The 27084-nt window shown below is 37.3% G+C and overlaps 1 protein-coding gene across 2 annotated transcripts in view; it reads left to right on the top strand.

The window, feature by feature from the left end:
* The window catches only part of Elapor2 (endosome-lysosome associated apoptosis and autophagy regulator family member 2), a 158119-nt gene that overhangs the window by 129107 nt on the left and 1928 nt on the right, over positions 1-27084 (top strand). For both annotated transcript variants that reach the window (XM_051174576.1, XM_051174577.1), the window contains 6 exons: positions 2082-2271; positions 3753-3849; positions 4572-4673; positions 13943-14069; positions 15793-15971; positions 16942-17107. In XM_051174576.1, coding sequence (XP_051030533.1) covers positions 2082-2271; positions 3753-3849; positions 4572-4673; positions 13943-14069; positions 15793-15971; positions 16942-17107 — 861 coding nt within the window. The remainder of the gene's footprint in view (positions 1-2081; positions 2272-3752; positions 3850-4571; positions 4674-13942; positions 14070-15792; positions 15972-16941; positions 17108-27084) is intronic.

Below are 27084 nucleotides of genomic sequence, written 5' to 3'. Positions count from 1 at the left end.
AATAAGGGGGAAAATTACCAGGAGGATTTCTGTCCAAATTCAAAAGGAGACATACAAGGCCAAATGTTAATCGATGAAGTAGCCTCTCCTGGTGAATATGGGATTTATTTGGTGGGATGGGAGAAGTAGAACTTTGTTACTGTTAAAGGGATTTAGTCAGTGTGGATGCCATATTTTCACTGATATATGGGATTTTAGTTTGTTGAGTGGGTATATAATGGACAGCATATATATCATTAACAGAGGCAAATGTGTAATAAAACATTTCTCCCATATCCTTTTTATATTGATTGCTATATATACAGTCATACAATTATGAGATGCTGTGACAGACTTGTTGAAATAAAATGAAAAAGATCTGGATACCATAGAAATCTTTAAATAAGATATTTATAAATTTTGTTATCTCAGTATGCTTGCTCTTAATTTGACAAAAGCTTGAGTCATTTGGGAAGAGGGACTCTCAATTGAGAAAAATGCCTTTATATGACTGGCCTATAGGCAAGTCTGTCAAGCATTAATGATTGGTTTAGGAAGGCTCAGCCCAGAATGGATAGTGTTAATTGTATTAGGAAGCAGGCTGAGCAAGCCATGGGGAGTAAGCCAGTAAGCAACACCCCTCTATGTCCTCTGCTTGGGCTCCTTTTTCTAGGTAACTGATCTCCTTGAGTTCTTGCTCTGACTTCACTAGATGATGGACACATTTTAAGATGAAACAAATTCCTCCTCAATTTGTTTTTGGGCATGGTGTCTTACTACAGCAATAGGACCTTAACTAAGACAATACATATGTCATAACCTGACTTTATAGATAGTAATTCAGCGCTCACTAGGTTGGCTAGGCACTTGTTCACTTAATAGAAGAATATATACTAAGTACCTTTATATGAAGCAGTGAATGAGATTAATTCCATTATATATTGCATTTCTCATTTATTGTATTTCTTAATCCAATTTTTGTATTACTGTTGTGTGTTTCTTTTCTCGTTTTAAATGTCCTATCATCTTTCTATCCATCTATCTATCATCTATCAATCTATCTATCTTTTTCTCTCTCTCATTTTATTTCCCTTTGGGGGAGTTTGCTATGTAGCTAGCCTACAACTCATTTTATAGTCCAGGCTAGCCTCAAACTCATAAGAATGCTCAGGTATGAGCCAGACCCAATTTTTTTATTGTTTTCCTTTAGGCTCTGTCATTCCCTCCTTTTTTTCCTGAGTACTTTTTCTCAACTATTTTCTACTATTTTCTTGGTTTCAACAATTTAGTAACAATATTTCTCCTGTTTCATGATGAGAAAGCCTTGTGGAGGGAGAAATTTTATATGTTAGAATTGCTAGTTGCATTATGAAAGATAACTATGTTTCATGTCTGTGTGTATGTACTCTCAGGTCAATAAAACAGCTTTCCAATTTTCTTATTACATTTATTGGTAGAAATTGTAGAGGTAGCTATAGTTTTTTTTTGTTTGTTTTGTTTTTGCAGTGCCATGAAGTGTATTTAAACATTATATAAATGCAGCCAGCTTCTGATTGAAAAGTTAACCTCTTGTAGTCTCTCAAATTATTTTGTAAACAGATCTACCACTGCATCCAAGAGTAGGTTATTAAGACAACTGCAGTGACCAAAAGTCTATAACTCAGATATTCTAGGATGCTGTAGCAATATGGCCTTCTTCAACCACACCTAAACTCATGAAGGATAAGGGAGAGTGAGTTTCTCCCTTCATCCAAAACTTAATCAGCAGTTTGCTGTGTCCCCTGAATGCCTTGTTAAACTATGAATAGAACATTTCTCAGATAATATTTATCTCCTGGAATTATATGGCTTTCATCCAAATCAAATAATGCTTGTAGTGGGAGGACCAGTGAATCTGGGATATTCTCATCAACTCCCACCCTCCACCAGATATTGGGAGTTCCTTGAGACTGATGCCTAGGCACTACCCAGAGCAATTAAATAAGGATCTCTGTGCTGAGGAGAAAGCAACTCCTCTGGATGAGACTCACAAGCTAACTGAGATTCAAGTGAAAGACTATTGATTATCTATGAACCTTTCTCTTGTGGCTTTGCTTTCCTAGGGGAGAAAGATGGCTCTCTGTACCAACAACATCTCAGACTTTACAGTAAAAGAAGTGGTGACAGGATCAGATGACTACACTAATTTTGTTGGAGCATTTGTTTGCCAATCAACTATTATTCCTTCTGAAAGCAAGGGCTTCCGGGCAGCCTTGTCATCCCAGTCTATCATTCTGGCAGACACTTTTTTAGGTAAGTTTCCTTTGGTTAATACAAGCATGCATATGCTTATTTTTATTTTATGGTAACAATAAATTGTCATCATACTGGTGTTTACCACACAAGATTAAAGCCTGCAGACTAATAAACTGTCATTTTGAATAATGGCTTTAAAAATTCTATGAGAATGAGGTCTATTGGTCAATCTCAGAGTACAAGAAGATTCTGCATTTCTGTATGGAGTCCTATGTGTTGCAGTGTTTTGTGAGCTTATGTACCTTTATTCAGATTCTTTTGTTTAAGAGGTAAATAATTTTAAATATAAAAATAAGACCATGGAGATGACTCAAGTGCTTGCCACACAAGGCTGAGGACCTTGGTTTTGATGCTTAATGTAGTTCATGCCTGAAATCCTAGTGCTGATAGAGAAAGGTAAGTGCCTGGGGCTTGATGGCCAGCTAGTGTACCAGAAATGGTTGATATATAGGTGCAATGAAAGATTCTATATCAAAGGTAAGATAGAGAGTGGTAGAAGATGCCTCAAGTCAACTTTGGCCTCCTTAAGTATACAAATGGATATGTGCATCCACATGAATACATGTATGGTGCTCACACATAATAAAAATTAAAATTCTTTATAAAAATCCCAAAAGAAAAGAATAGCAAGCATATATCTACATTTAAGCCATAATGTGTACTACTGTGTTTCGTTGCCTCATCTCACACCAGAAGGAATTCATTACCAGGGTTGAAAACCTTGAATTTTGTTCCCTCTGTCTGAGGACAGTATTAAGAGGAACCCAGCTCCCTAGTGGTTCTTAGGAATCAAGTTCATTATAACTGTGGACAGGGCTGGAATTTGGAATGTGAGGTCTGATCAGAGCACATAGCTGTGGACTCCAAATATACTGTGCTTCAAGCTTCAGCACCAAGGTCAGCTACCAGGCTTTTGCTCATTGCAAAAGTTTAATTCAGATGCTGTTTTACCTATATGAGGGGAAAGATCTGTCTGTGTGATTTAAGCAAATTAGATGTATGTCCCTGGAAAATATTAGGGCATAGTTTTCTATGTTATTTTCCATTTTCTGGTGGGCAGATAAGGGTCATGGTTTGACTATCCTGCTCAGCCAATTGCCTGATCTGCAGACATGGAAGATCACAATATTGGAATAGATTTTGAAACATTAGGACTAGAAGCCATTTAGAAGCCCTCTAAATCACTGTATATTTTCTATGGATTCTAGAAAAACAACAACAAAATGCCTAGGGTGGTGAAATGCTCTAGATTACATGTTACATGGCCATGGCTGAGGCTAAGGATCTTTTTTTTTTTTTTTTTTTTCTTTTTCTCCTGGATGGAGATATGGGAAAGTTCCTTGTACTTACCAGTAGTGCCTTAATTTAACATTTCTGGGATGGCTGTCAAAGTAAAACTATTTTGTACTCAGAGGTACAGACACTAATAAACCTAGATGCCCCTGTTGCTTCATAGCTTGTTTGTCAATGTTGTCTAGGAGTCACAGTTGAAACTGCCTTGCAAAACGTTAATATCAAGGAAGATATGTTCCCAGTGTCACCAAGCCAAGTGCCAGATGTGCATTTCTTTTATAAGTAAGTGAAGATATTTCTTTCTGTGACTACTTTTTGTATAAAAATCTCATACATCTGAATCTATAGATTTTGGTTCCTATTCTGGGTTATAATTTCCTAGTGACAAGAAAGAAACATAATGTTGCTTCAGGGTGCCTAGCATGGTAGCTTGTGTTTAATGGCTAATAAAAATGTGGTCATTAAATGGCTTGGTAAAAAAAAAATGAGAAATGTGGAGTGTTTTGAGAGTCTTATATAATTCCCTGCTTGCATGTGCACACTCATGAACTCTCTCTCTCTCTCTCTCTCTCTCTCTCTCTCTCTCTCTCTCTCTCTCTCTCTCTCTCTCTGAGGTTGAGCAATGAGCAATCAGAAGACTTTGGCTCATGGCCTAAGCAGTAATTACTTCTTTTTTACACATCAAAACACCAGCCTGATGTTTTGCATGAATGATCCCTGTTTTCTTCAAAAGGCTTTTGTTTTTAATTGTGATTAGAATTATAGTAATTTTACTAAATGCTTTGATAATAGGCCATCATTTTACCTGGGAAAAATTGTCCACTTCACAGAGTGAAAGCCAATACGCTGAATTTGTGTTAAGTTACAAATTAGTAAGAAACCCTTGATACCTTTTTTGCCTTTTTGTTTGTTTATGGAACAGGAGAGCCATTCTATACATGATACTTTTGTCCTGGTCATCTGTGTCATATTTGATCTTTAACCTAGTATCTGCTTTATAACAGGTCTTCTACAGCTACCACATCGTGTATTAATGGACGATCGACTGCTGTGAAAATGCGGTGTAATCCCATGAGATCTGGTGCAGGTGTGATTTCAGTCCCCAGGTACTCACTTTTACTGTGAGGTTATTTAATGTTGAATTTAGTTTCTAGAAGCAAAACTGTCTGGAATATTACTAATAACATGTATTCCCATGGAATTAAAACAGAAACAGAACAAAGAACTGGTACATTTGTTGTAGGGATATGTCAGGGCATGGTTTAAAGGAACAGGTTCTTGTCAATGTCTCTACCTTCAAGCCTCTTTAATGACATCCTCTTGTCCCTTGTGCCTTTAGTATCTGACTCTCTTCAAAATGATTTAGGCAATAAACAGCTATTTATACAGTTTACATTCTTGTATTTCTACTCACTGTTTATCATTTTCCCTTAATTGGTTAGGAACAGTCCTAGTTCCCAGAATTAGATCAACAATTAACTCCCTGACTGTGAAATCCCTGGACTCTAATCTAACCTCTCTCTGAGTCATGATTACTTTCTCTGCAAACGAATGGGGTCTTAAAGACAATGTTCAGATCCATTTTCAAGCTCAGTTTTCTGAGTAATCTTCCCAGAGTCATCAAGGTAAATCTGACCTGTAGAACATAATGCAGAGTATTCAACTGATAGACATTTAGGGGTCAGCTCTCCTGGGCTGTATATTGATAGATCCTGTTAAGTTTTGGTGGGAATACTAGAACCTAACTCTTAGGCACCAAAATTACTATTTGAACACAGCCTACTTTTTCCCACAAGGAACACGTAGGCGTCTCAGTATTTTCAAAGTATTATTCATTATCTTTAATACTATTAAGAGTTAAATGACCTTTCTACTATAGTTTGCTCAGCAGTTCTCTATTCAACCTAAAACCATGTATTTTAAAAAGAAAATGATTTTTTAACCTTACTTGAAAAATTTTAAAGCCCTCCTATTTATTTCACACATAGATTGGAGAACATTGTTCTATACCTTAAACTACTACATAAGTAACAGTAGTTTTGGCTCATTTGGGGATGCACAGGCACACTAGCCTTTGCTTCTCACCAGCTACATCTCTTGGTTTGCATAGCTCTACCAATTAGTTATTTTTCCCACCTGTTTAAGGTGAGAGACGAGTGTGACGAGAAAACAGAGGAATAGACAGTAGTGGGACAGAGAGAGATGGATGCTCTTGGGCGTCAAGGCATCCCACTGTCCCCTCCCAGCTGGAGTCACCACAGCTAAGTAGAGAAAGATCCATGCAAAGATTCCAGAAACAGCAGCATGCCTCTTCATTCTGTGGTTCTGCTGGGGAGCTTTGAGTTCTGGTGCCCTCCTGAGTCCTTTTCCAGATTTTGTGACTAACCTCTGTGGGTCTGGCCTGCAAAGTCCATCTGGGTGGCTTTAAAGTCTCCTGCAGGTGTCTGACTCAAACAGGTGGTATCCTAAAGACCAGGTGTGGCCTGAGGAAAAGAAATCATTTTCTGACAATGCCAGGATATATTTTGATGTCTTACCATAAATAAATCATAGCCTCATGAGGTTAAAGGATGGCATCTCAGGAGGATGTGAAGTTTCTCTTTACCTCTGGCAAGCTTTACCTTTTAGGGAACTCTACTGTGTTCACCAGGAATTCTCAGAATCACCTGCAGTAGATACCTTAGAATATCTATTGTTAGACCTCATTTCAGAGTCTCTGTGTGTTGAGCACTGGAGTAGTTCTAAAAATAGAAAGCAACTGAAAAGCATATTAAAACTGGAAGACTGTTTCTGTTGATGTCTCTGGCATGGGCTTTACTTGCTCTGCATTCCAGAGACAGGTTCTCTGTTGTTATTGTTTGCATCTTAGTTTCTGAAAAGCTGATTTACAGCGTAATATTCATGGCAGAGTACTTGACACAGATCTTGATAAAAATTCATTTATAGTTGCGATGCATGCTAAGGCAAGCAGCCAGCAGCTCTAGGGAGCTACGAGCCCCAGTCACACATGTACTGACCTTCAGTTTTCTCTTGAATGAATTTCCCATCTGTGCACAAGGGGGAGCCCAAGGACCAGAACAGGAAAAATAGCAGCTTGTCCTCAAATTAGGTTTATTTTATTTTATTTAGGTACGTGGCTGAATAAAGATTTTGACTAACAGGGTTGTTTCTCAGACCACTTTTGAGGAAGACTTATTTCGCATCTCTTTGGAAGCTTTAAAATCTCCAAGGAAAAGAAGCTAAGTAAACACCAGTCTTGAAATGCTTCTTGCTGACCAGTAAATCTCAGAGTGAGTCCTTGACAGTAGAGCCACATCAGGAATTATTCTTGGCCAACCTAGCAAAAGTGACCTCAGTATTAGTAATGTCACATGGGTCTTAGAATCTTGGTGGTCAGGTGGTCAGGAAAATTTCCAGAACACATAGGAGCTCTGAGCTCCTATGTGTGACAGCTCCTATGTGTTCTGCTCAGTGTGGATTTGAGAGGAAACATGTCACCCAGACTTCCATCTGTCTGCTTGACCTGGAAAATGTATGTAGGTGGTTCCTACATATGAAAATTTGACAGTGTAGTACCTGGGGGGGGGGAGAGGCAGATAAAATCTGACAGCCTCAGGTGACTTCTGAGACCCTCCTCTCCCCAATGAAGTTTGCATCTTGGGCACAGACTAAATTACTTTTACAAAGGACTGCTAATAGCTCTAAGTAAATCTCCATAGATGAGCCCACTGACTGGCTTCTTAAACCTCAAGTCAAACCTTTTGTTAGGGACAATGCATACCTAAGAACTGCATCTGAGAACTGCCCTTTCAAAGGCCTAAGAAAGTTGAGTTAGAAAAAAGGATTACACATGCATACCTTATCCTTGCTAGCAGTCTGTTGTGATCTGGAAGGTCATAGAGTTAAACCCATCCACTTACCAAGCAGGAGACATTGAGCCTGAGTTTGTGTGGCTACTGAGCACCACACCTGGGATGGAATAACTTCCTAATGGCTCTTATTCTTTCATGACAAAATGACTTTTCAAAATGCCACCCTCCTTCAATCTCTCATAAGAGATCTGTCAGGAAGCACGGAAAATTAAAAAGCAAACAGCAGATTTATCCCGGGGCACAGCAGATCTATAGGTTTCTGGTAGGTTCTTTTAACTGAATTGCCCTTTAACAACACATTCATCATTAATGTTCATGTGAATGGGTTACCTTTCCCCCTCCTTCCTTCCTCCCAGCTTATGAACATACTCAACTGCTTGAGGTGTGCATCGGTCAGCCTAAAATTTTTTTGTGAAATCCTCTTACGAAATCCAAATTCATTTCGTTATTAAGGTGGCTTCTGAAGATATTGCATCTCTCCAAAGGAATGCTTCCCAGTTCTGTCCTGATAGTGTTGGAGAACTGAATACCCCAGGGATTTATACCACAGGCTCAAATTTAGTCTTTATATCAAAGTCATCAGGTTTATTGCACCCTAATGCAGCATTTGGTTGAGACATCAAGGAAGGCCTATTAATATATATATATATATATGTATATATATATATATATAAAAAATCTATCCATTTGAAATTAAGAATCAGAACCAGAGATAGACTAAATGAGTTCCTTATCTTTTCCCTCTGCATCTTTACAAGATAATAGATAACCAAATTTACAAAGTAAGATAACACAAAAGATTAAGACCAAATATGTTCCTGGAACAGAAATGTGCTGATGCCTATAAAAGCTTTATGAACATTTGAAAATACTAAAAAAAAAAAAAGGAACTGAGGAAATGATAGAAAATCTTTAATGCAGTCTTGGTGGAATTGTACAATTCAAACATGAATAAGCCATCTTAAGAGATGGCTATAATCACATAACAAAACATTCCTAAATTTTCAAACAATTTTGAAATAGGGATAATAAACCTGAGTTTTTTTTCCCCACTAAGGAATACAACCTATAGAGAAGAGAAACATGGGAGTTAATTAATTGGTGTGTCTCTGATCTTGAACAGACACTAGCTTACAGTAATTATTCTAGGATGAATTCTTTAGGAGAGTAATTGAAGATATACTTTTGTATCCCATAATCTAAGAGTCACAGGTGAAAAATATTCTATTTGAATTCAGTTGGCTAGGTCTGAGAGTTTGTGTTCCCTAAATTAATATGCTAAAATAACATTACAATGCTAAACACTTGCCTGAGGCTATTAGAAAGCAGTAGCTTTGAGAGTTGGTTAGGTTACAGTGCCCTGAGAACATGGATGTAATTGGTATTCTTATAAAGTTCCCCCCAAAGAGCTAACTATCCCCTTATGTCATGGGAGAACATACCATAAGATAGCATTGCCTGCGAAACAGGGTAAGCCCTTACTCAGAAGTACTGTAAACTTAGCCTCCCCAGCCTCTACAAATTGAAAAAATTAATTTATTGCTTTTTAAGTTAGTGCTTTTTGCTATAACAGACCACATAGTATAAGATATAGTCATATACAATCACACTTAATCTATAAAAAATAAATGAGGCATGATAGAATGTTTTGTCCAACACAAGAGGGCCTTTTCCAAATGCCCAAATTCTGCAACAGAGAAATGCTGTTTCTGGAGATGCCAAGGAATCGGCAGCTTGTATACTCTGGTGTACTTCATAGAGAAGGCTTAATTCAAACTGTGATACTCCATACCAAATAAAAATTGGGCAGCACACATAGTAAAGAGTTAAAAGAGTTAGGGAGTTGATTTTAACTGTATTATCCCTAAGTGTATCTTTCTTTAAAAAAGTCAAGTCTACCACGGAGAGGTTCTGAATCACTGCAGTGTTTTGATACAGTGACAGCCTTATAAATGACATCAGTGTCTAGATTATTTTTTCTGCTGTTTTTGTAGTTTGGTCAGTTCTCTAGAAATTAACTCACACTGTTAATAATCTTTAATGTTTGTGGTACTTTAAGCTTGTCGAGTTTGCTCTCTCATTTTGTGCATTGGTGTAACTGTCCAGTGACGACAGGATGGCACAGCTTCAACTTTGACAAATTACAAAAAACAAGGCAGGGGAAGGAGGAAAATTGTCATTTTAAAGTTCAGTTTGAATTATAGCTTGAGTCATTGCCATAAGCTTTTGCAACTTTAATTTTCTTCATTGTTTTGTTAACATTATGGTCTGTTAAAAATGAGATCAGCTGTTAGATATGTATACCTTATTCCTATTCATATTTTAGGATGTCTTGGAATGTATTTAGTTAATCAAGACTATAAAAATTTTTCTGGTATCTAGAAAAATAAAGTTTTGAATTATATATAGATATAGGCATTTGAGTGTTTTGGAGATCTTTGTGGCTCTTGGTGAGCTTAACTCAGGGAACTAGAGTGTCACATGATCAATGGTCACCAGTGTTACTCTGATCCTGCATCTCACACTCAAGAAGAATATGGAATGAGGGACAAGGAGTGAGCAGAATGAAAAAAAAAAAAGTGGATTAATAAAGGGAAAGTGTGAAAAACTCCCAAGTGTTGGGGTTTCTAAGGAAGAAATACTGCCCAGTTTCCCTAACCATGGAGCTTTTAGGGTTCTTATAGCCAGAAGTGTATACCAGCAATCTTTACTGGGATTGGTTAGAGGTATCCACAGTCCTTATGTGAGCTCCCTTGGCCACACTGTGTAACTTCTAAGTTACTTATCCCTTTGTGGGGAGGAGTCATTTGAGTTATGTGAATAGCTCACGATCCACCACAGACTCAGTCTTTGCCAAGTGTTTGTAGATCATTAAAACATCATTTATAGTTAATGGGGGAAGAGGAGGAAGGTGCAACAGTGGAGACTAATGGTGCTCCATTACATACCTACCAATCTCAAAGGAAACATCTACCCCCTGACTTGAAAAAAGATGTGAGAACTCTGGAAAGGTTAGGAAAATCACAGGCTGGGAAACAACCAGAATAAAACACAGAAATATTGACTGTTATATTTGTAAAGGAGACAACAGATGCTCATTGGAGTTCTGGGAAACTCAGTAAAGGAAATGGAGAATCCTTCTGCCCCCATCCCCCAAGTCTGGATCCATAAACAGAAGGAAAATCTCACAAAGAACAAAAATAAAATATGTGTAACAGGGACACATGCTGCATGAAGTCAGCAATGGTTTACCACAAGTGGCACTGGTTGCAACAATGTCTGCTGTGCAGGGACAAGGTAACAATGGATCCAAAGAGAAACTTGAATCTAACTGCTCTGCCAGAAGAGGAGAAAACTCTACAGCTCTACATTCCACAACCCCCACTCCCACACTAAGTACAGGTTCACCAAAGAACCATAGAACTGCACACATAGTCCAGGGGAACCACCTTGAACTGGAACTCATTGGAACATATACACTCAAATAGATTGGCAGAACGGCTGCCCAAGCCTTTGGTTAAGAAAAGTTTATGCAGCTGTCAAGTTCAATATGTTGACCATATCAGAGTCTTAGGCATTGAAATCTATCTGGGAAATTGAGACCATACAGAGCATAGAGACAGGAGATAGACATGATGGGTGGGGCTTTACTCTGAAGTAAAGTCTGTCTTTGATGAAAAGAGGGAATTCAGTTACATGATTTTAACTCTCCTGGGATGGTGGAGACTGTCAGATTTCTAAGGCTTGCCAGCCAGACTGTCTAGCCTATGTGGAGAGCCACAAACCACGGGGCTGCCATATCTCAAAGTAAATTGGATGGTACTTTGAGGAAAAACAGTTGAGGTTGTCCTCTGACATTTGTATGCATACACACAGATGTACACCCACATGAACCCACACATAAATTATTAATAGGTTGAAAAACAGTTCACAAAAGATGAAGCACAAATGGCTAATTCATATATGAAACAATGTTCAATATCCTTTGATGTGTGGGCATTATAGGTTAAAACGACACTGAAAGTATGTTACCCTTGTTAGAGAGCTATCACTAAGTTAACATTGATTGCTTGCAAGGATGTATGGTGAAAGGAATCCTTATTCATTTCTTTGTGGATATCAATTAGCCCAGTAACTATTGAATAAAAACAACAACAACAACAACAACAAAAAACAAATTAAAGATAGAACTGTCATGTGACTCAAATATACCACTTTGGGGTATGTACCTTAATGACTGTCAATTAATGTACCACAGAGATAGTTACACATCTATATTTATTGGAGTGTTATATACAATATCCAAGACCAAGATAGCATACATACTATATAACACATGTATACACTGGAGTTTGATTCAGCCATAAAGAAGAACAGAATTAAACTGTAAGAAAATGGCTACAATTGGAGATCATCTTTCAAAGCAAAATCAGTCAGATTCAAACATAAACACTGGATGTTTGCTCTTATTTCTAGCTTATAAATTTTAAGTAGATAAAGATTATAGAGATGGATGTGGGGAAAGAAGTTAGATCACAGGAGAATGAAAGAATATTTGGGAGTTGGTGAAAATGGAAAGTGAGGGGGATATGATCAAAGTTCATGATATTATTGTATTGGAATGTCTTTAAGAAATGTAATATAACCCATCAATATGTACAGTTAATATGCCAATAAAGTTTTATGTTAAGGCTTTTAAAAGGGAGCATATGCTTTTATTATTATTGTTTTATGTTTATCCTTTAGCTAATGGGTATTCAGGAGACCCATGCTCAACATTAGCCATGGTCTGAAGGAAGCTGCAGGGAAAACCTCTAGTTACATGGACTGATTTAAAGTTACATGGACTGACAAGTTAAATAGACACATTAGGAAAAAAGTCTCTAGATTTTACACATTCTCAAAATTTAGCTGTTTGTACCAGAACCTTTTCAGAGAGATTCTGGTTCAGTCAGGTTATATACAGCAATAACCTATTTAGAGTCAATGCTGTTTATATGTTCCTTGGTCAAAGAAGCAAGTTGATGAAGTTGGTTCACACATCAAAAAGCAGAGATCCATAAAGTATCTTCTTAGGTTCCTCCATAGTTGCTGTGTGCAATCTACCCCAGATCTACTATGTCCTTTCTCTGCATCATCACCCTTTTAATTCATCATCAGTCCAGAGAGACCCAGACTTGTATTGGAACACAGAGTTGACCTGACGGTTAGATGGTTCACTTAAGAAATCTTCGTTCTTCTGCTGTACTTGACTCTGGTTCTCTCCCAAAGTTACCTCTCCAAGGTATATTGTTTTCAGTAGGGACTATAATCCACTTGGCATCTGAGGATTAGGGCTTTGTCTTCTGACTGTTCTCATTGCTTAGCCATGGATGGTCCAGCAAAAGTGACTGACAAGTGGTTTTCTATCAGTTCGTCATGCCATTCTATCCCTTAGTTAAGAAGTTTTTTATTTCCTTCTCCTAAGTGTCCTATACTTAGCTTAGATGCTCTTACTTCCAAGAAACATTCCTAGAAGCTTTTCTTTCAGTAACTATATTTTTGTCTTCAAAGTCTCAAAACAAACAAACAAACAAACAAATAGTTTGGGGCCAGTGAGATGGCTCAGTGTATAAAGGTACCAGTCTGGTGTCCAATTCTGATGATCTGTGTTTGATTGTTGAAATCAGTATGGTAAGAGAGAACGCACATACACACGCACGCACACACACATACACACACACACACACACACACACACACACACACATACACACATTCTTCAGATTCTTAATAGAAGTATATAGTCATGACCACAACCAATTTTAGATAATTTTCATCATTTCTCAGTGAATCTATGAATCCTTTGATTCTCATCTTCTTGTATACTAATCCTCTTCCAAGCCCTAAGGAGCAAATCATCTGTTCTCTGTCCCTATTCTAGACTTTCATATGGATAGTGCCATGTATTTTGTATTATTTCTAGTTTTCCACTTAGCATAGCATTTTCACACTTCATCCAATTTGTGGCATATATTATTACTGCATTCCTTTATATAGTCAAGTAGAAGTCCATCGGATAGTTATATTTATCCATTCATCCATTTCACATTTGGGGTGTTTCCACTATTGATCATTCTAAGTGATATTGCTGTGCACATTTATTATCAACCTTTGTGAGGGGCACATTTTGCTTCACTTGGGTTTATAACTATGAGCAGACTTGCTTATTATATGATAAATTCATGTTTACTTGTTTGAAGAAATATAAGACTGTCTAAAAGTAGAGGAGCTATTCACATTTCTGTCTGAAGAGTATGAGGTTCCCCTTTTTTTCACATCTTCCCTGTGATTGGCGTTATTTGTCTGTTTTATTCTAGCCACTCAAAATGGTAGCATGAAGGGCTATCATTGTGGTCTCTGCTCCTTTGGCTATTTTGTGTTTTCTACAAGCTTTGGGATGTGGAATATTGATTGGAGGGATTGAATGTATTAAAATAGGCTTCTATTTCTTTAACATTTCAGCAAGTGTCCAGCTGGCACCTGTGATGGTTGTGCATTCTACTTTCTATGGGAGAGTGCAGAGGCTTGCCCTCTGTGCACAGAGCATGACTTCCACGAAATTGAGGGAGCCTGCAAGAGAGGACTTCAGGTAAGGACTAAGCTATACAGGCACCATGGCCATGAATACATAGATTTCTTTGGATGCTTCACAATTGAACAAAAACAATGTTTGCAAAAAACACTTAGTGTGTATCTTTTAAAATCCCAAGCATTTATTTTTTAAGGACTGCTTCAGTCCTATTTCCTTCCTTATTCTTTTCAGTTTTCCACTTTGTGTTGATTGGGCATGCACTTTCACTGTTCTGTAAGTATTTCAAATCCAGATGTGTATAGTTTACAGAATGTACATCCTTTACACAGAGTTGATAGAACCCCCCCCCAAAAAAAGGACTTCATGATTTGTGGGAAAAGTACTCTTATCCAATTGAGATCTTAAAAGTCTATACCAGGTTCTAAGTCTATGTTAAGCATCATATCTAACATTGTGCAGTAATAAAGATTTGAAGTGATACAGTGTTATCAGTGAGGGAAATGTTTTTGAATTTATCACCAAATTTATCTTAATCCTGTTCCAAAATCCCCCTTCATGCTGGAAGAAGGAGCTGCTCAGTTGCTGTGTCAGCTGTCTTTCTGTTCCAGGTGATACCTGATCAGATGATTGCATCAGGCTTTCTAATGATTAGTTTCAGAGTGACTAAGAATTTTTTCCCCCATTACATTCTTTCTTTGACAGTATCTGAGGAGAGATTGAATAGTTCGGCATTTTAGTTTTATACGTATCATTATAAATTTGAGTTTTTGAGATACTTAGAATATAGCCACTAGACAATGGAGCTTTTGATAAAACTGTCTAGGCTTTTATACAAACCTTTTGTTGGTGTTGGTAGAATGTATATCAGCTGACGTCCACACATGCTAGAGTTTACTTTTACTTTTGTTTACATTTAGGTAGTGGTGAATCTAAGTGTGCCTCTGTATTTCCTCATTCTTATAAAAATGTTACCTATTTCCAAAGGAATTCATTGATGTCTGTTCAGTAAGAATGATAACAGTTGTCATGGACTAAAACCACAGGATCACAAATAACTATTTCTAAGAAAACAGGCTGAAAGATGTCATTTGAAACCGGCTGAACTTTTTCTTCATTGCAAACCATTCTACTAATGGTAGAAATGTTACATAAAATGTAATAGCATTGGATCCTTTTGTTGGAGTGTAGTTAAGTGATCATTATATACCAGAAAATTTAAAGGTGAGCCAGACATTTCATATATTATTTCATTTCATATATTAGATCTGCCTCATTTTACTACTTTAATTTTCAAAGTGCTTGGTAAGACACAATGTATCTGCTTTGTTGTTCACTGGTTAATTGCCACTTGCTATTTAGGGCACATTGACATTGTTTTAGGAATCAAGTCATCTACTTTGGGAGGGTGAGAATGCTTGGTATAGGTAGTGATGACCACTAAGTGATCAAAATTTGAGGAAAACAGCCCAAACAAAGTGTCAAAGTGGAATTATTTCAGTTCAACTTCTTCAGCATGTAATGTACCCTTCTGATGTGAGAGTGCATGTCTTTGTTTGATTTTTGCATTTTAATTCATTATTTACTTATTTTTGTGTCTCTTTCCTTTCTTCCTAGACATTCTTTAATATTAACTGGACAGGAAATATCCTCTATGCTTATGATGAGCTTAAGTTAGCAATACTCTTTCTTCTATGTGATGAGTTGAGCCAGCACCAATTCTAGCACTTATAGCTCAATAATTTCTCATCTCATCTGTGGTCTCATTTATTTGTTTGGAAAGGAAACATTATATGTGTGGAACGAACCTAAGTGGTGCATTAAAGGGATTACGTTGCCTGAGAAGAAGGTGTCAACCTGTGAAACGGTTGACTTTTGGCTGAAAGTGGGAGCTGGTGCGGGGGCATTCACAGCCGTTTTGTTGGTGGCTTTAACATGCTACTTTTGGAAAAAGAATCAAAAGTAAGTAATCTCATTGAGATGATCTTATGAGAACTGGAAAGTCTGCTTATGCTGTGAGAATGTTAGACCTAATTATTGTATGTTGTCCATTCCCTCAGTGCCACAAGACATTTCTTCTAGTGAGGAAGGTATAGGCAATGTATTTGAGAAAGTAGGGTGAATAAATGGATAATTGAAAATGGATGGAACATTATTGACCACTGAATTAGTCATTTGTTATAAAAATGGAAAAGTTCTCTAAGTTACCCAGATAGGAGCAGGGCTGAATCCGCCTTTCTTTCCCTGACATAATCTCACTTCTTTCAACTTTCCTATTTAGTTTCTTGTACAAAGATGTTTTCAAGGAAACAGCCTAAGCAATCTGTGGGCAAATATCATCTTTATGTATTCCAGGTCTCAACGATGCGGGGTTTGAATGTTGAGTTCAAGCCTTGCACATGTCTGTTTCGTGTTTGAATCTTTGGCTATAATGTAGAGCTTAGTGGGCTGTGGGGGATCCGTGCTCTAATTTCTAGGAGTAATTAGAGCATCTGAAGTCATAAATAAATAGCAAAAGTACAACTAAAGTAGATACAGTGAGAAGCAAATCATCTTGATATTCTCACCTTTGTGATCTAAACTTGAGAAAATGTGATAGGGAATTGGTATTGACTTATTAATACCCCAAGGAAATGCATTCTGACCTCAAGGCTTTTCTTAGTGTCACAAATGTCCTTATAACTGAATAATAAGGTCAGTGAAAAATAAGTGGTAAATTAACTGTTAAACTGATTCTCTAACATCCTGGGGAATGTTTTTATGTAGATGGTGGGTAAAGCTGCAGCCACAGGTGAGGGGAATTCGCTGCTTGAGAATTCTACAGGACTATCGGGAGTATTTTAGAAGTTGATATATGAATGTTTATAATAAGTATGATTTTGTTATTGCTATGGCTATCTTATGATTTGCTTATTTATTTGCCACTGCTTAGGCTGGAATACAAATATTCTAAATTAGTAATGACGACTAACTCAAAAGAGTGTGAACTCCCAGCGGCAGACAGTTGTGCTATCATGGAAGGCGAAGATAATGAAGAGGATGTTGTATATTCCAACAAACAATCTCTATTAGGAAAACTTAAATCTTTGGCTACAAAGGTGAGAGCTGACTTTTAACCTGGAATTACTGAGCATTTGTACATCAGGGGCCATGCTGACCTAACACCATTCTTGCAAATTCTGCCTTTCAGTACTCTTGTGCCTCACTAGTATTTACTCTTAGAAGTTTATTATATTAGGTTGACAACCAAATGCAGTGTTTCTGCTTTAACAAAGTAGAATCAACCTGTACAGCCTCTATGAGAATTAGGTGAGATTTTTTTCTATATCAAAATGATGAAATATGTTTTATTTATTTTTTTTTTTTTGAGAAAGAACTTATTGAGTGTGTAGGGAGGGAGAGAGGGTCTGGAATGACATGGGGGAGGGAAAGAATATGATCGAAATATATGTAAATTTAAGAATTGTTTTAAATAATCTAAATTGTAATGAACTATCAAAAATTTTTAAATTGTCCAAGAACTACATGTAACTAAGAAAAGCTAAGAACAGGAGAAATAGTCTTCCCCAGGGAAGAAAACACCAATTTGTGATTCAATACCAAATGGTCAGCCCTGAAAACTTAAATACAAGTAATATTATACAGAGTGGATTATTTTTAGAAATGTATGTATATATGTGTAACAACAATTAATGAAAATTGTGCCATGAATTTTAAAAAGCAAGCGGTTGTACATGGATAGGTTTGAAGGGAAGAAAGAGGAGGGGAAATGATATGATTATGTTATGATGTGAAAAATGAAAATAAAAAATGAAATATCTTTGCATGTTGATAGGACAATAGGTGCAAACTAAGGTTAAAATAAGTAAACTATAATATTTATATAAGGTAAATATATATATATATATCATTATTTGCATGATAAGCTACTGCATAACAGTAGCTGCTTTGGGAATTAGAATCTAATGAGAAACTTTAAGTAAAACATTTTAGTAATTCTCAAGTTTTCACAAAGATCATGTATCCTTTTATAATCTTAAAAACAAAGTTTGGTTAATAAAAGATCTTATATTTACCTATACCTTTGTGTTTATTTTATGATTGTCTTTCTATAGAAAAATAACATAATTGGCCAGATGTTCATGGTGTCATGTTGGATGTCATCACGTTATTGGCGTTATAATGACAGATACATACAAGTATTCTTTGAAATCATATTTCTTTGACATTCTTCACTGATGAGATAAGAATAAAATAAAAATAGAAGGAAAAGTAAGGAAGAAACTGTATTTCATATGATTTGCAGCAGATAGACAAGTAACAGATGATATGGACTGGAATGATGGCCCAGTGGTTAAAGCACGTACAGTGAGTCAGAGGAATAGAGTTTGCATCCCCAGAACACATGTGAACACCAGATGGGTGTGGTTGTCCATCTGTATTACAGCCTCAGAAGGTAGAGATGGATTCCTTGAGCAAACGGCCTAGCAAGATGAGCCACATCTGTGAATTCTAGGTTTGATATCAAGGCCCTGCCTCATTGAGTAAGATGGAAATCAAGATAATTTCTGATATCAACATTGGGTTTCAGTATGCACACACGTGGGTCCACACACATGTAAATGTACATAGACATAGAAACATAAGAAAATAGATAAAGTGTGTTTGTAGGCATGCTTTAGTAACCTTTCACTCTCTGAGTTTAGGTACATAAATATAGGAAATCATTTAAGAATAAAATAAATAAATTACATTTCTATTGAAGGGTTTTTAAAATAGAATTTGGGATTTTATGGAGGCTATGATTGCTGTGAAATAACAAATATATAGTGATGATCAAAAATTAAAGTATAGCCCTATTTGCTAGTGAACAAGTGAGCCTACATAGTTTTCTGTATGCTATAGAAGACAGAAAACCCAAGATAGTTTGGAATTTGCTGAGATGTCCTGGGCAGAGCAACAGTAACCATACCAGCCCCCAATCTGCAGTCCCCACAGTCATGTGCAGAGGAAATGATAATGTGCTTGCATTCCTAAGCTTTGAGAGTGTGAATTTCATTGAGCAGGCGCAGGAGCATACCTGTCCTTTGTTCTTCATTATCCTGGACAGATAAGATGCTGTCCACTGCTTCAGAGGCAGAAACCATTTCCAAGGCAAGTAGGCATGCCTGGTATTCACTGGAGATGAGGAACACACTTTAACCTTGATAGCTGCTTTCTATACAAACATACCTTCCTAATATTGTATTGTGTGATAGGTTCACACACTTACATAATGAAGTTTTGTCACTTTCATCCCCATTATTGAAAAAATAGCATGAAACAAAAATAAACCAGTGTTTCTTCATAGAATGTGCAGAAGTGTAAGAAGACCATAGAGAATTTTCTCATAGTCGTATCTAAACTGCTTTTCTCTATCATCTTGGCTTTTGATGAATTTTCAGTAAATTCCATCCATCACTCTGCTTAGTGTGACTGCCTGAGGCTAATATGAATCCTTGTCCATTTTTCTCCATACATCATTGAAATGAAGCAGCAAGATGAGACTTGCTTTCATCATTTATCCTTAACTATATGCAAATTCCAGATACACCTAGCTAAGCACAAACATGTCATAAACCATTAGGTTCTACTTTAGAGCAGAAAATGCCTTTCTTGTCTTTGTGTTGGCAATTCTGCTCAGCCAGGAACCTTCCCATTAACAGAAGCATGTTTCTGCCATAAGATTCAAGTAGAATAGGGTCAAGAATTGCCCACTCAAAAAACATCAAAAAAAAAAAAAACCCACAGAGACCTAATGTATTTCCCCCTTTTTTTCTACATGGGTTCTGTGAGCATTTTAGTCTAAGGTGTGGCAATCTAACAGGATAAATGGTTGTGCAGCTTTTTGCCTTCCAGTATGAATCATAGGATAGTTTAATGTACAGAGAATGAGTTGATATTAATTTGAATTTGAACATCCATAGACATGGGGCCACATTGAAGGTAGAGACTAATTTATAACACCTTTACTAGCTCAATGACTGCACAGGATGCATGTGAATAATAAGTAGGTTGCTTACTCATTTAGAAAAGCTTCTTAGAGTTTTCTAGAGGCCGAATGATCTATTTGGAATGTTTTGATAAAGTTGAAGATTTTTTTATGACCATTGCTAAAGATAAAATCACCATGTTTCTAGGAGACAAGCAAGTTAACTTCTGTTTCTACACTATGGTCTCAGTGGTGCACAGAGTGTGTTTGGAATTTATTATAAGTTACAATTAGTCTTTGGAGACACCAAGTAAGACCCACATCAGTCAGGAAACACAAGCTGACTGTGCCTTGAAAGGAGCCTGTTTGATGGCTAATGAAAGTTAGGGGTTTAAACCCATCCCAAATAACTGTGCCCTTTCCTTTTCAAGAAGGACAGTAAATTCAGCTTTTCTACTTGTCTGTACCACAAGTGGGGTGGCATTTATGGCCCTATGAGATGACTGAGTGATATCTATGGGAACAGCAGTGTTGGTTAATATTGGGATAGAAGCTGAGGCCATTCACCCAGTGCACACAATAGATTTCTCAGAAATTCTGAAAGGAATAGCCGGAAAATTGTGAGTGGAGCATGTGGTGGATGTGGCAGATCAGGGAATCATGTAAGGTATTTGTATCTCTTTGAGAAAGATGCACTGGGGTGTTGTCCTTCAGAGGCTTGTGATATAATGGCACTGGTGGTGCTTGATGGACGTAGATACTTCTTCACCTCTCTGGGCCTAAGCTGTGTGTATTCGAGGGTCTGTATGTTACGTTGTCTGTCTTCACTGTCAGTGCCCTATTTCTGTAGCTATATCATCACCTATTTCTACTCACCCTCAGTTAGCACTTAGATTTATTCTCTAGAAATTCAAGTGTGAGAGGACCAGGGAACTTTAAAGTCTATGGAGTCCTAATGCATGCTCCACTTTTGTTCATGTGGGATAGTACAGGGAGATATAGTTAGCAGCATACACTATAACAAGACATTTCTGCTCTATCCTTTGCACAAATCTTCTCAGGTCTAGAAAGGTTAGTGATTTGGGGTGATGACATCCAGCACAGTCAGGATGAAAACTGCTCCCAGGCTTCCTAGCACACTCCAGTGGTCTGCATGCTTTTCAGTTCCCTGGTGACAAGAAATCTTAGTTTCTCTACTAATCCTCATCTTCTTTAACAGCCAGTGACAGGGTAGATGCACATTAACAGTGAGGCGGAAAATGGACTTTCCACCTGCTCTTGTTACCGTCAGCTCAGCTGATGCTCATTGTTCCAAAAACTGATATTTTTCATTCATCCAAAGTCATGCTGAGTAAAAAGGTTGACATTACTGACATTATCTGGGCTAGCTTTGGGGCCCTTTGAATCACAGGCCACATCACAATTGCTTTCCATGTGAGGACACAGATTTTCTGGCATTTGTTAATTTGAGCTTGGCTTATATATTCTGGAGCCACTTCTCCCATGCAGCAATCGATTTTGATCTATAGTATTTTTTCTTGCATCTAGTTAATTCTTCGGCTTAATGTGAAGGATAGAGGAAATTTCTGTTACAGCTGACTATAACAATTTATCTTGATCCTATTTGGTCACTTTCTTATAATACAATGATATCCTTCTGCCTTATAAATCCATCTTGAAGCTAAATGAATGCTCAATTCCTTGCAATATGTGCTTGTAGGAATTTGTTTTCAGAAAAATCTCCCAGAGAAAACCTATTAGTCAAGAAATGCACAAAATCTTGAGGTCTTTTTCCTGTTAGCTTTTATTTCAGTTTGCATGTGTGCATGTTTACCTATGTGGATTCTTATGTATGTGCTGGTGTATGTGTGTGTGTGTGTGTGTGTGTGTGTGTGTGTGTGTGTGAACATGTATATGTGTATGCATGTGTGTAGAGGCCAGAGGCCATTCCTCAACGGTCTGGCCTCAGGTGTTATTCTTTGGGTTCAGTCCACATTGTTCTTTGAGATGGGTTCTGTTATTGGCTTGAAGCTCACCTAGTAGGTTAGGCTGGCTAGCACAATCTCCAAAGATTTATCTATTTTATTTCCTGGGTTTTGGGATTTTATGTGCCTACCACTCTATGTTCTTTTCACATGGGCCCTAGGGACTCATCTTAGGTCCATTAATTGGTCTAAAGCTGGTTTGTGTGATCTTGTTAGCATGATTGTCTTGAGAAAGGCCTACAAGATTAGTTTTTGAGAAATGATTGGATTATTAGTAGAACACACTTTTCAGGTGTAAGCATGTTTTGAGAAATGATTGGACTATGAAGGCTCTCACTTAATGCTTCAGTCCTTCAACCGATCACATGATTAGGAGGTGGGACTTTGTTAGAGGAAGCATATCACTGATAGGTGTGTCTTAGGAGGGGTTTTTATCTTGCTGTGGTTCATTCTTATATTTACTTTCTGTGCTTTCCATCTGCTGGGATGTGAGCTGCTCTGCCATGCCTTCCTCATGTGATTGCTCAATCCCTCCACAGCTATGAACCAGAATAATCTTTCTCTTGGCTTAATTCTCTCAAGTTGGTCACCGTGGCATAAAGTAATTGACATAGTTTGGTAGAGTTCAAAGTTTTGAAACCTAAGATGGCCAATCTGTTGCAGTTCCTAACAGACATTGTGTCCTGTGACATCTCCAAAATTAGCCAGAATTCTAATCACTGTGCTTCAACCTACTAGTGCTTTTTATATGCTCTCTTCACTGCAGAGTGTAGATACTTGTCTTTATAATTTTTGTTCGAAATACAATCAATCCTTCCTTCCTACCAGGATGAAGTCAAGTGTTTGTTCTTCAGGGACTATATCTGAAGCTAACAGCCTGATTAGCGAGGAAGTCCTTCCGCTCAGAGGAGAATTGATATCAGAGCTTGTTTAGGAGCTGACTTGTAAACCCATAGTCTACTTTCCAATTCTCTATCTGCTCCTTTTCATTACAGGCAGTAAAATGTAGGGCCCCTTACGCTTTGGTCATTTGGTCAAGATGTTTGCTGCAAGCTTTATAGAATCTTGAGGATTCATTGTGTGTCAGTTCATGTTAATCAGCATTTGGAACTTGAATCCTGCCTTATTTACAAAACCATCATTTTCATGTCTTCATTAGCAAAACAGTGAAGGACTTTAATGGTTTTGAAATGACACTGTACTAGCAAGCCAACACATGGGTCTACCATAGTTTCATATTCTTTAGAAGAATTGAGTCTCCCATGTTGGAGACAAAACACAGTCTATTAGCCACAGTAGGAACAGCAGCCAAATTTGTTTTGTTTGTTTGATCTTCACTTTCAGCAGGCTGGGAAAGATCTAGAAGATGTATGGAGGAATAACCACTGTCTTGGGAAACTATATAATAATGTATATTGTTTGTTCTATATGGGAAGGCTCTGTTTGAGCTTTCAGGTCTGTAAGCAGGCTTTGCCTTTTCTCTGGAAGAAGGTACCATCTCTATCATCCAAGGATTCAAGCTTTATTAACTTATTTGAGACTAAAAGATAATCCATGTCTTTGTCGTGTAAAACCAACAGAGAAGAAGTTCTGTGATTTCCAGGTTTCTCTTGACTGGACAGTATTTTCCAGGAAAGGACCATTTTCATGGCAAGGGATGTTTTAAGGAAAAATGATGCTTAAGCCATATCTTAAAGAATAGCTGGGATTTTTCAAGAAGAGAGTCAGTTAAACTATTACAAAGACATCCAAGTGTTTTCTTATATTGTAGTCCCCTCCATTATACTAGAGCCAAAACTTTGAAAACTGGGAAAAGGTTCTTAGACAGAATCACAGGAAATAAGAGGTCAACAGAGGTACTCCTTCATGAGAAAGTTCATAATATACATTGTTAATATAACAATTTCAGACAGTGTGATCTTTTGTCCACTTTTAAAAATTTATTGTTTTCAATAATTGAGTCAACATACAAAGAAATGTGATTCATTCTGACATTTCACACATAAAGGTTATACTTTGTGTCACTCCCTTGCCACCCTCCCCAACCCCTCTACCCCACTCTTGCTCTTTCCCTTCACTTATTAATAGCCCACCCCTCTTTCATATCACATGTATTCTACTACTATACCCCCCCTTTTTAAGATCTACTCCTCCCATCTCACGGGCCCCTTTCTAGTTTCAACACCTACCCCCACCCACCCAGATATGCACATATAAGAGAAAACATGCAATTTTTGTCATTCTTAAACTGGCTTATTTCACTCAACATAATGATTTAGAGTTTCATCCACTTTTTTTTTCTCTTCCTGAAAATGCCATAATTGTACTTTACCTCTAAATAAAGTCCCATAATGTCTATAATCACAATTACTTTGTCCTTTCATATGTTTATGAACATTGAAGCTGTGAAGCTGGTTCCATTTCCTCTATGTTATGAATAATCCATTAATAAATATGGGCACAGACGTATCCCTGTAGTAGTAGAGTCCTATTGATAGGTAGCCAGGAGAGATAAAGTTGGATCATATGGTAGGTAGTTCTACTCTTAAGTTTTTGAGAAAACCTTTGTATTAATTTCCATGAGGGCTCTACCAGTTTACATTCCTACCAGCAATGTTTAAGAGTTTCCTTCTTCTCATAGTTTTTCCAGAATTCGTTACCATTTGTTATCTTGACAGCAGTTCTAAATGGGTGAAATGGAATCTCAAGGCAGTTTTAATTTGCATTTTCCTGCTAGGTAACAATGTTGAACACATTGTGAAACATTTATTGGCCATTTGTGTTTATTGACTTTCAGCCTATACTAACCTGATGATTTTGGTGTTTAATTTTTGCAGTGCTTTGCTTTATAGGTTCTATGTATTCATATAGAAGTGCAAAAGACCCCTCATAGCCAAAACGATTCTAAGCAGAAAGAAACTGGTGAAATACGTGACCTTAGAGTATATGGTGAAGTGATAGCAACGAAGACTGTGTGGTACTGGCACAAAGACAAGCATGTAGACCGATGAGTATAGTAAAGGACTTCAAAATAAGCACACACAGTGACGGCCAATCAATTTTTGACAAAAGTGACAAAACATGCATTGAAAAAGACATGATCTTCATCACAGATTCTGGGAAAACTGAATATCCACATTAGAGCAATGAAACTAGATTCTTATTTCTCATCCTATACACACAAAAGTCAAAGCAGATCAAAGACCTTAATATAGAAAGTGAAAAATTGAAACTGCAGGATGGAAATGTAAAAAAATACTCTTCAAGATATAGGCAGGGCATGTGCATAGACAAGGACCTTCTGCAAAGGGATCTGATAGGATCACATTTAATTAAAAAAGCTCATATACAGCAAAGGAAATGGTCACCATAGTGAAGAGACTGCCTAGTGCCAGTTACATCTGAGGGGTTTTGTTTTTTGTTTGTTCTTTGCTTTTTGATTTTCTTACTATTTAAAATGACATGTTGAATGATTGTAGAAAATATGAAACAATTATATAATAATAAAATCATTATCCTACCACTTAAACTGTTTTATTTTTGCTTTGTTGCACATCTACCCATCTCTCTAAAATTTTAATGTTGTCTTCTTATATTGTGTTTTAAAGTAAGTTGCAGACGTCATTATGTCTCACCCCTAAACACTTCAGGATATATATAAAGTTTTTTTGGGGGGATGTGCATACATTATGATTGTCTCATGGTTTGATGAGTTCTGGGAAAGGCATATACTTCAAATTCATTGATGATCTAACACATTAGCTTCATCTTGAAAGTGTCCTCTAGTCCTCTTGCATGGAACCAGGCTCTCATCTCCCAAATGCAATTGCTACAGTGATCTTTTACACCATAGCTTAGTTTGGTGTGTTTCAGAGCCTCACATAATCACATCATACATTGTGTTATATTTTGTGCAAATTTTTTCTTCTACTCTGAAGGATGTTTGTGAGATTCATACACACTGTGTTGCAGTCAGGAGTTGAAAACATTTTATTCTCGAGTGGTACACAGTTATCTGGATACATCTTCCTGATGGACATCTATTCTCTTTCTAGTATTTGGAGAGAGCTGCTGCATATATCAATTCTTGTATGTACACTTAGAAATGGGCATGTATGATTTGAACAACAAAGGCTATACATTTTTACATCTCTTTGCTTTATCTTATATTCTAAAGGTCATAACTTACTCTGTATTGTCCTAGTGCTATACCCTATTTGCCTTGATTTTGCTCAGCAATTAAAAGAAAGCTGCAATTAAGTTTTTGAGTTTTGTTTTCTGTTTAAATCTGTTTATTATGTAGCCATTTATAAGGTACCATAAGGTACTTTTCTTGCTTTGGGGGAATGTGCTAAACTTTGTTATCTTTAACAATAGACATTGTGGAGTCACATCATGCATGTGTGCATGGACACCCAATATCCCAAGAGCAGGAGAATGGTCTCAGCACAGAGGAGAGGGAAGAGAGTAGGAGAGGTGTAGTAGGATGATGAGGAAAAGCTTCCTGGAGCTTGTGTAGATGTTCGAGTCCATGGCTTGGAAAAGTAGTCCTGTGCAGCATCCTTATTGCAAGATCCTGTTTGTCTAATAGGTGCTAAGGCTAAGAAGTCAGCATTTGCCAAGTCCTAGTCTCCTGCTTTTCTTCTATCATGGTTATTTCAGTGCATTTACTTTAGAGGCACAGTCTCACTATGTAGCCCTTGATCCTCCTGCAGCTCCCACCTATTGCTACAGGCATACAGGCGCACACACCACCACACTCTACTGTCAGCTCATTTTCATAACTGCTCATTAACAGTTTGCCTGATGCGATAGGCTTGTCTTGAGTCTTGTTTTATAAGTTGAGAGAGGAGGATGTCTGTTTCCTACCACCAGGAAGTCTCACTCCACTAGTGGGACCATCTAACTAACTATATAGACACCTGTATCTACACACATGGACATTTATGCATCATACTGTATCAGCATTAGGAGCGTAACTCTGTTGGGATGAAAAGAATGTGGCATTATGATCCCTATGTGATCAAGTGTTTGAGTTTACATATTACCCTGAGGATAGATAGGTACACACTTCCATTTCCCTTATGATCATGTTGAGTCTTTTCAAGAAAAGGCCACA

This window comes from Phodopus roborovskii, unplaced genomic scaffold, assembly GCF_943737965.1.
Source record: "Phodopus roborovskii unplaced genomic scaffold, PHOROB, whole genome shotgun sequence".
Taxonomy (NCBI): Eukaryota; Metazoa; Chordata; class Mammalia; order Rodentia; family Cricetidae; genus Phodopus; species Phodopus roborovskii.
The sequence above is the reverse complement of the archived record's forward strand: the minus strand, read 5'-3'. Positions and strand labels throughout refer to the sequence as shown.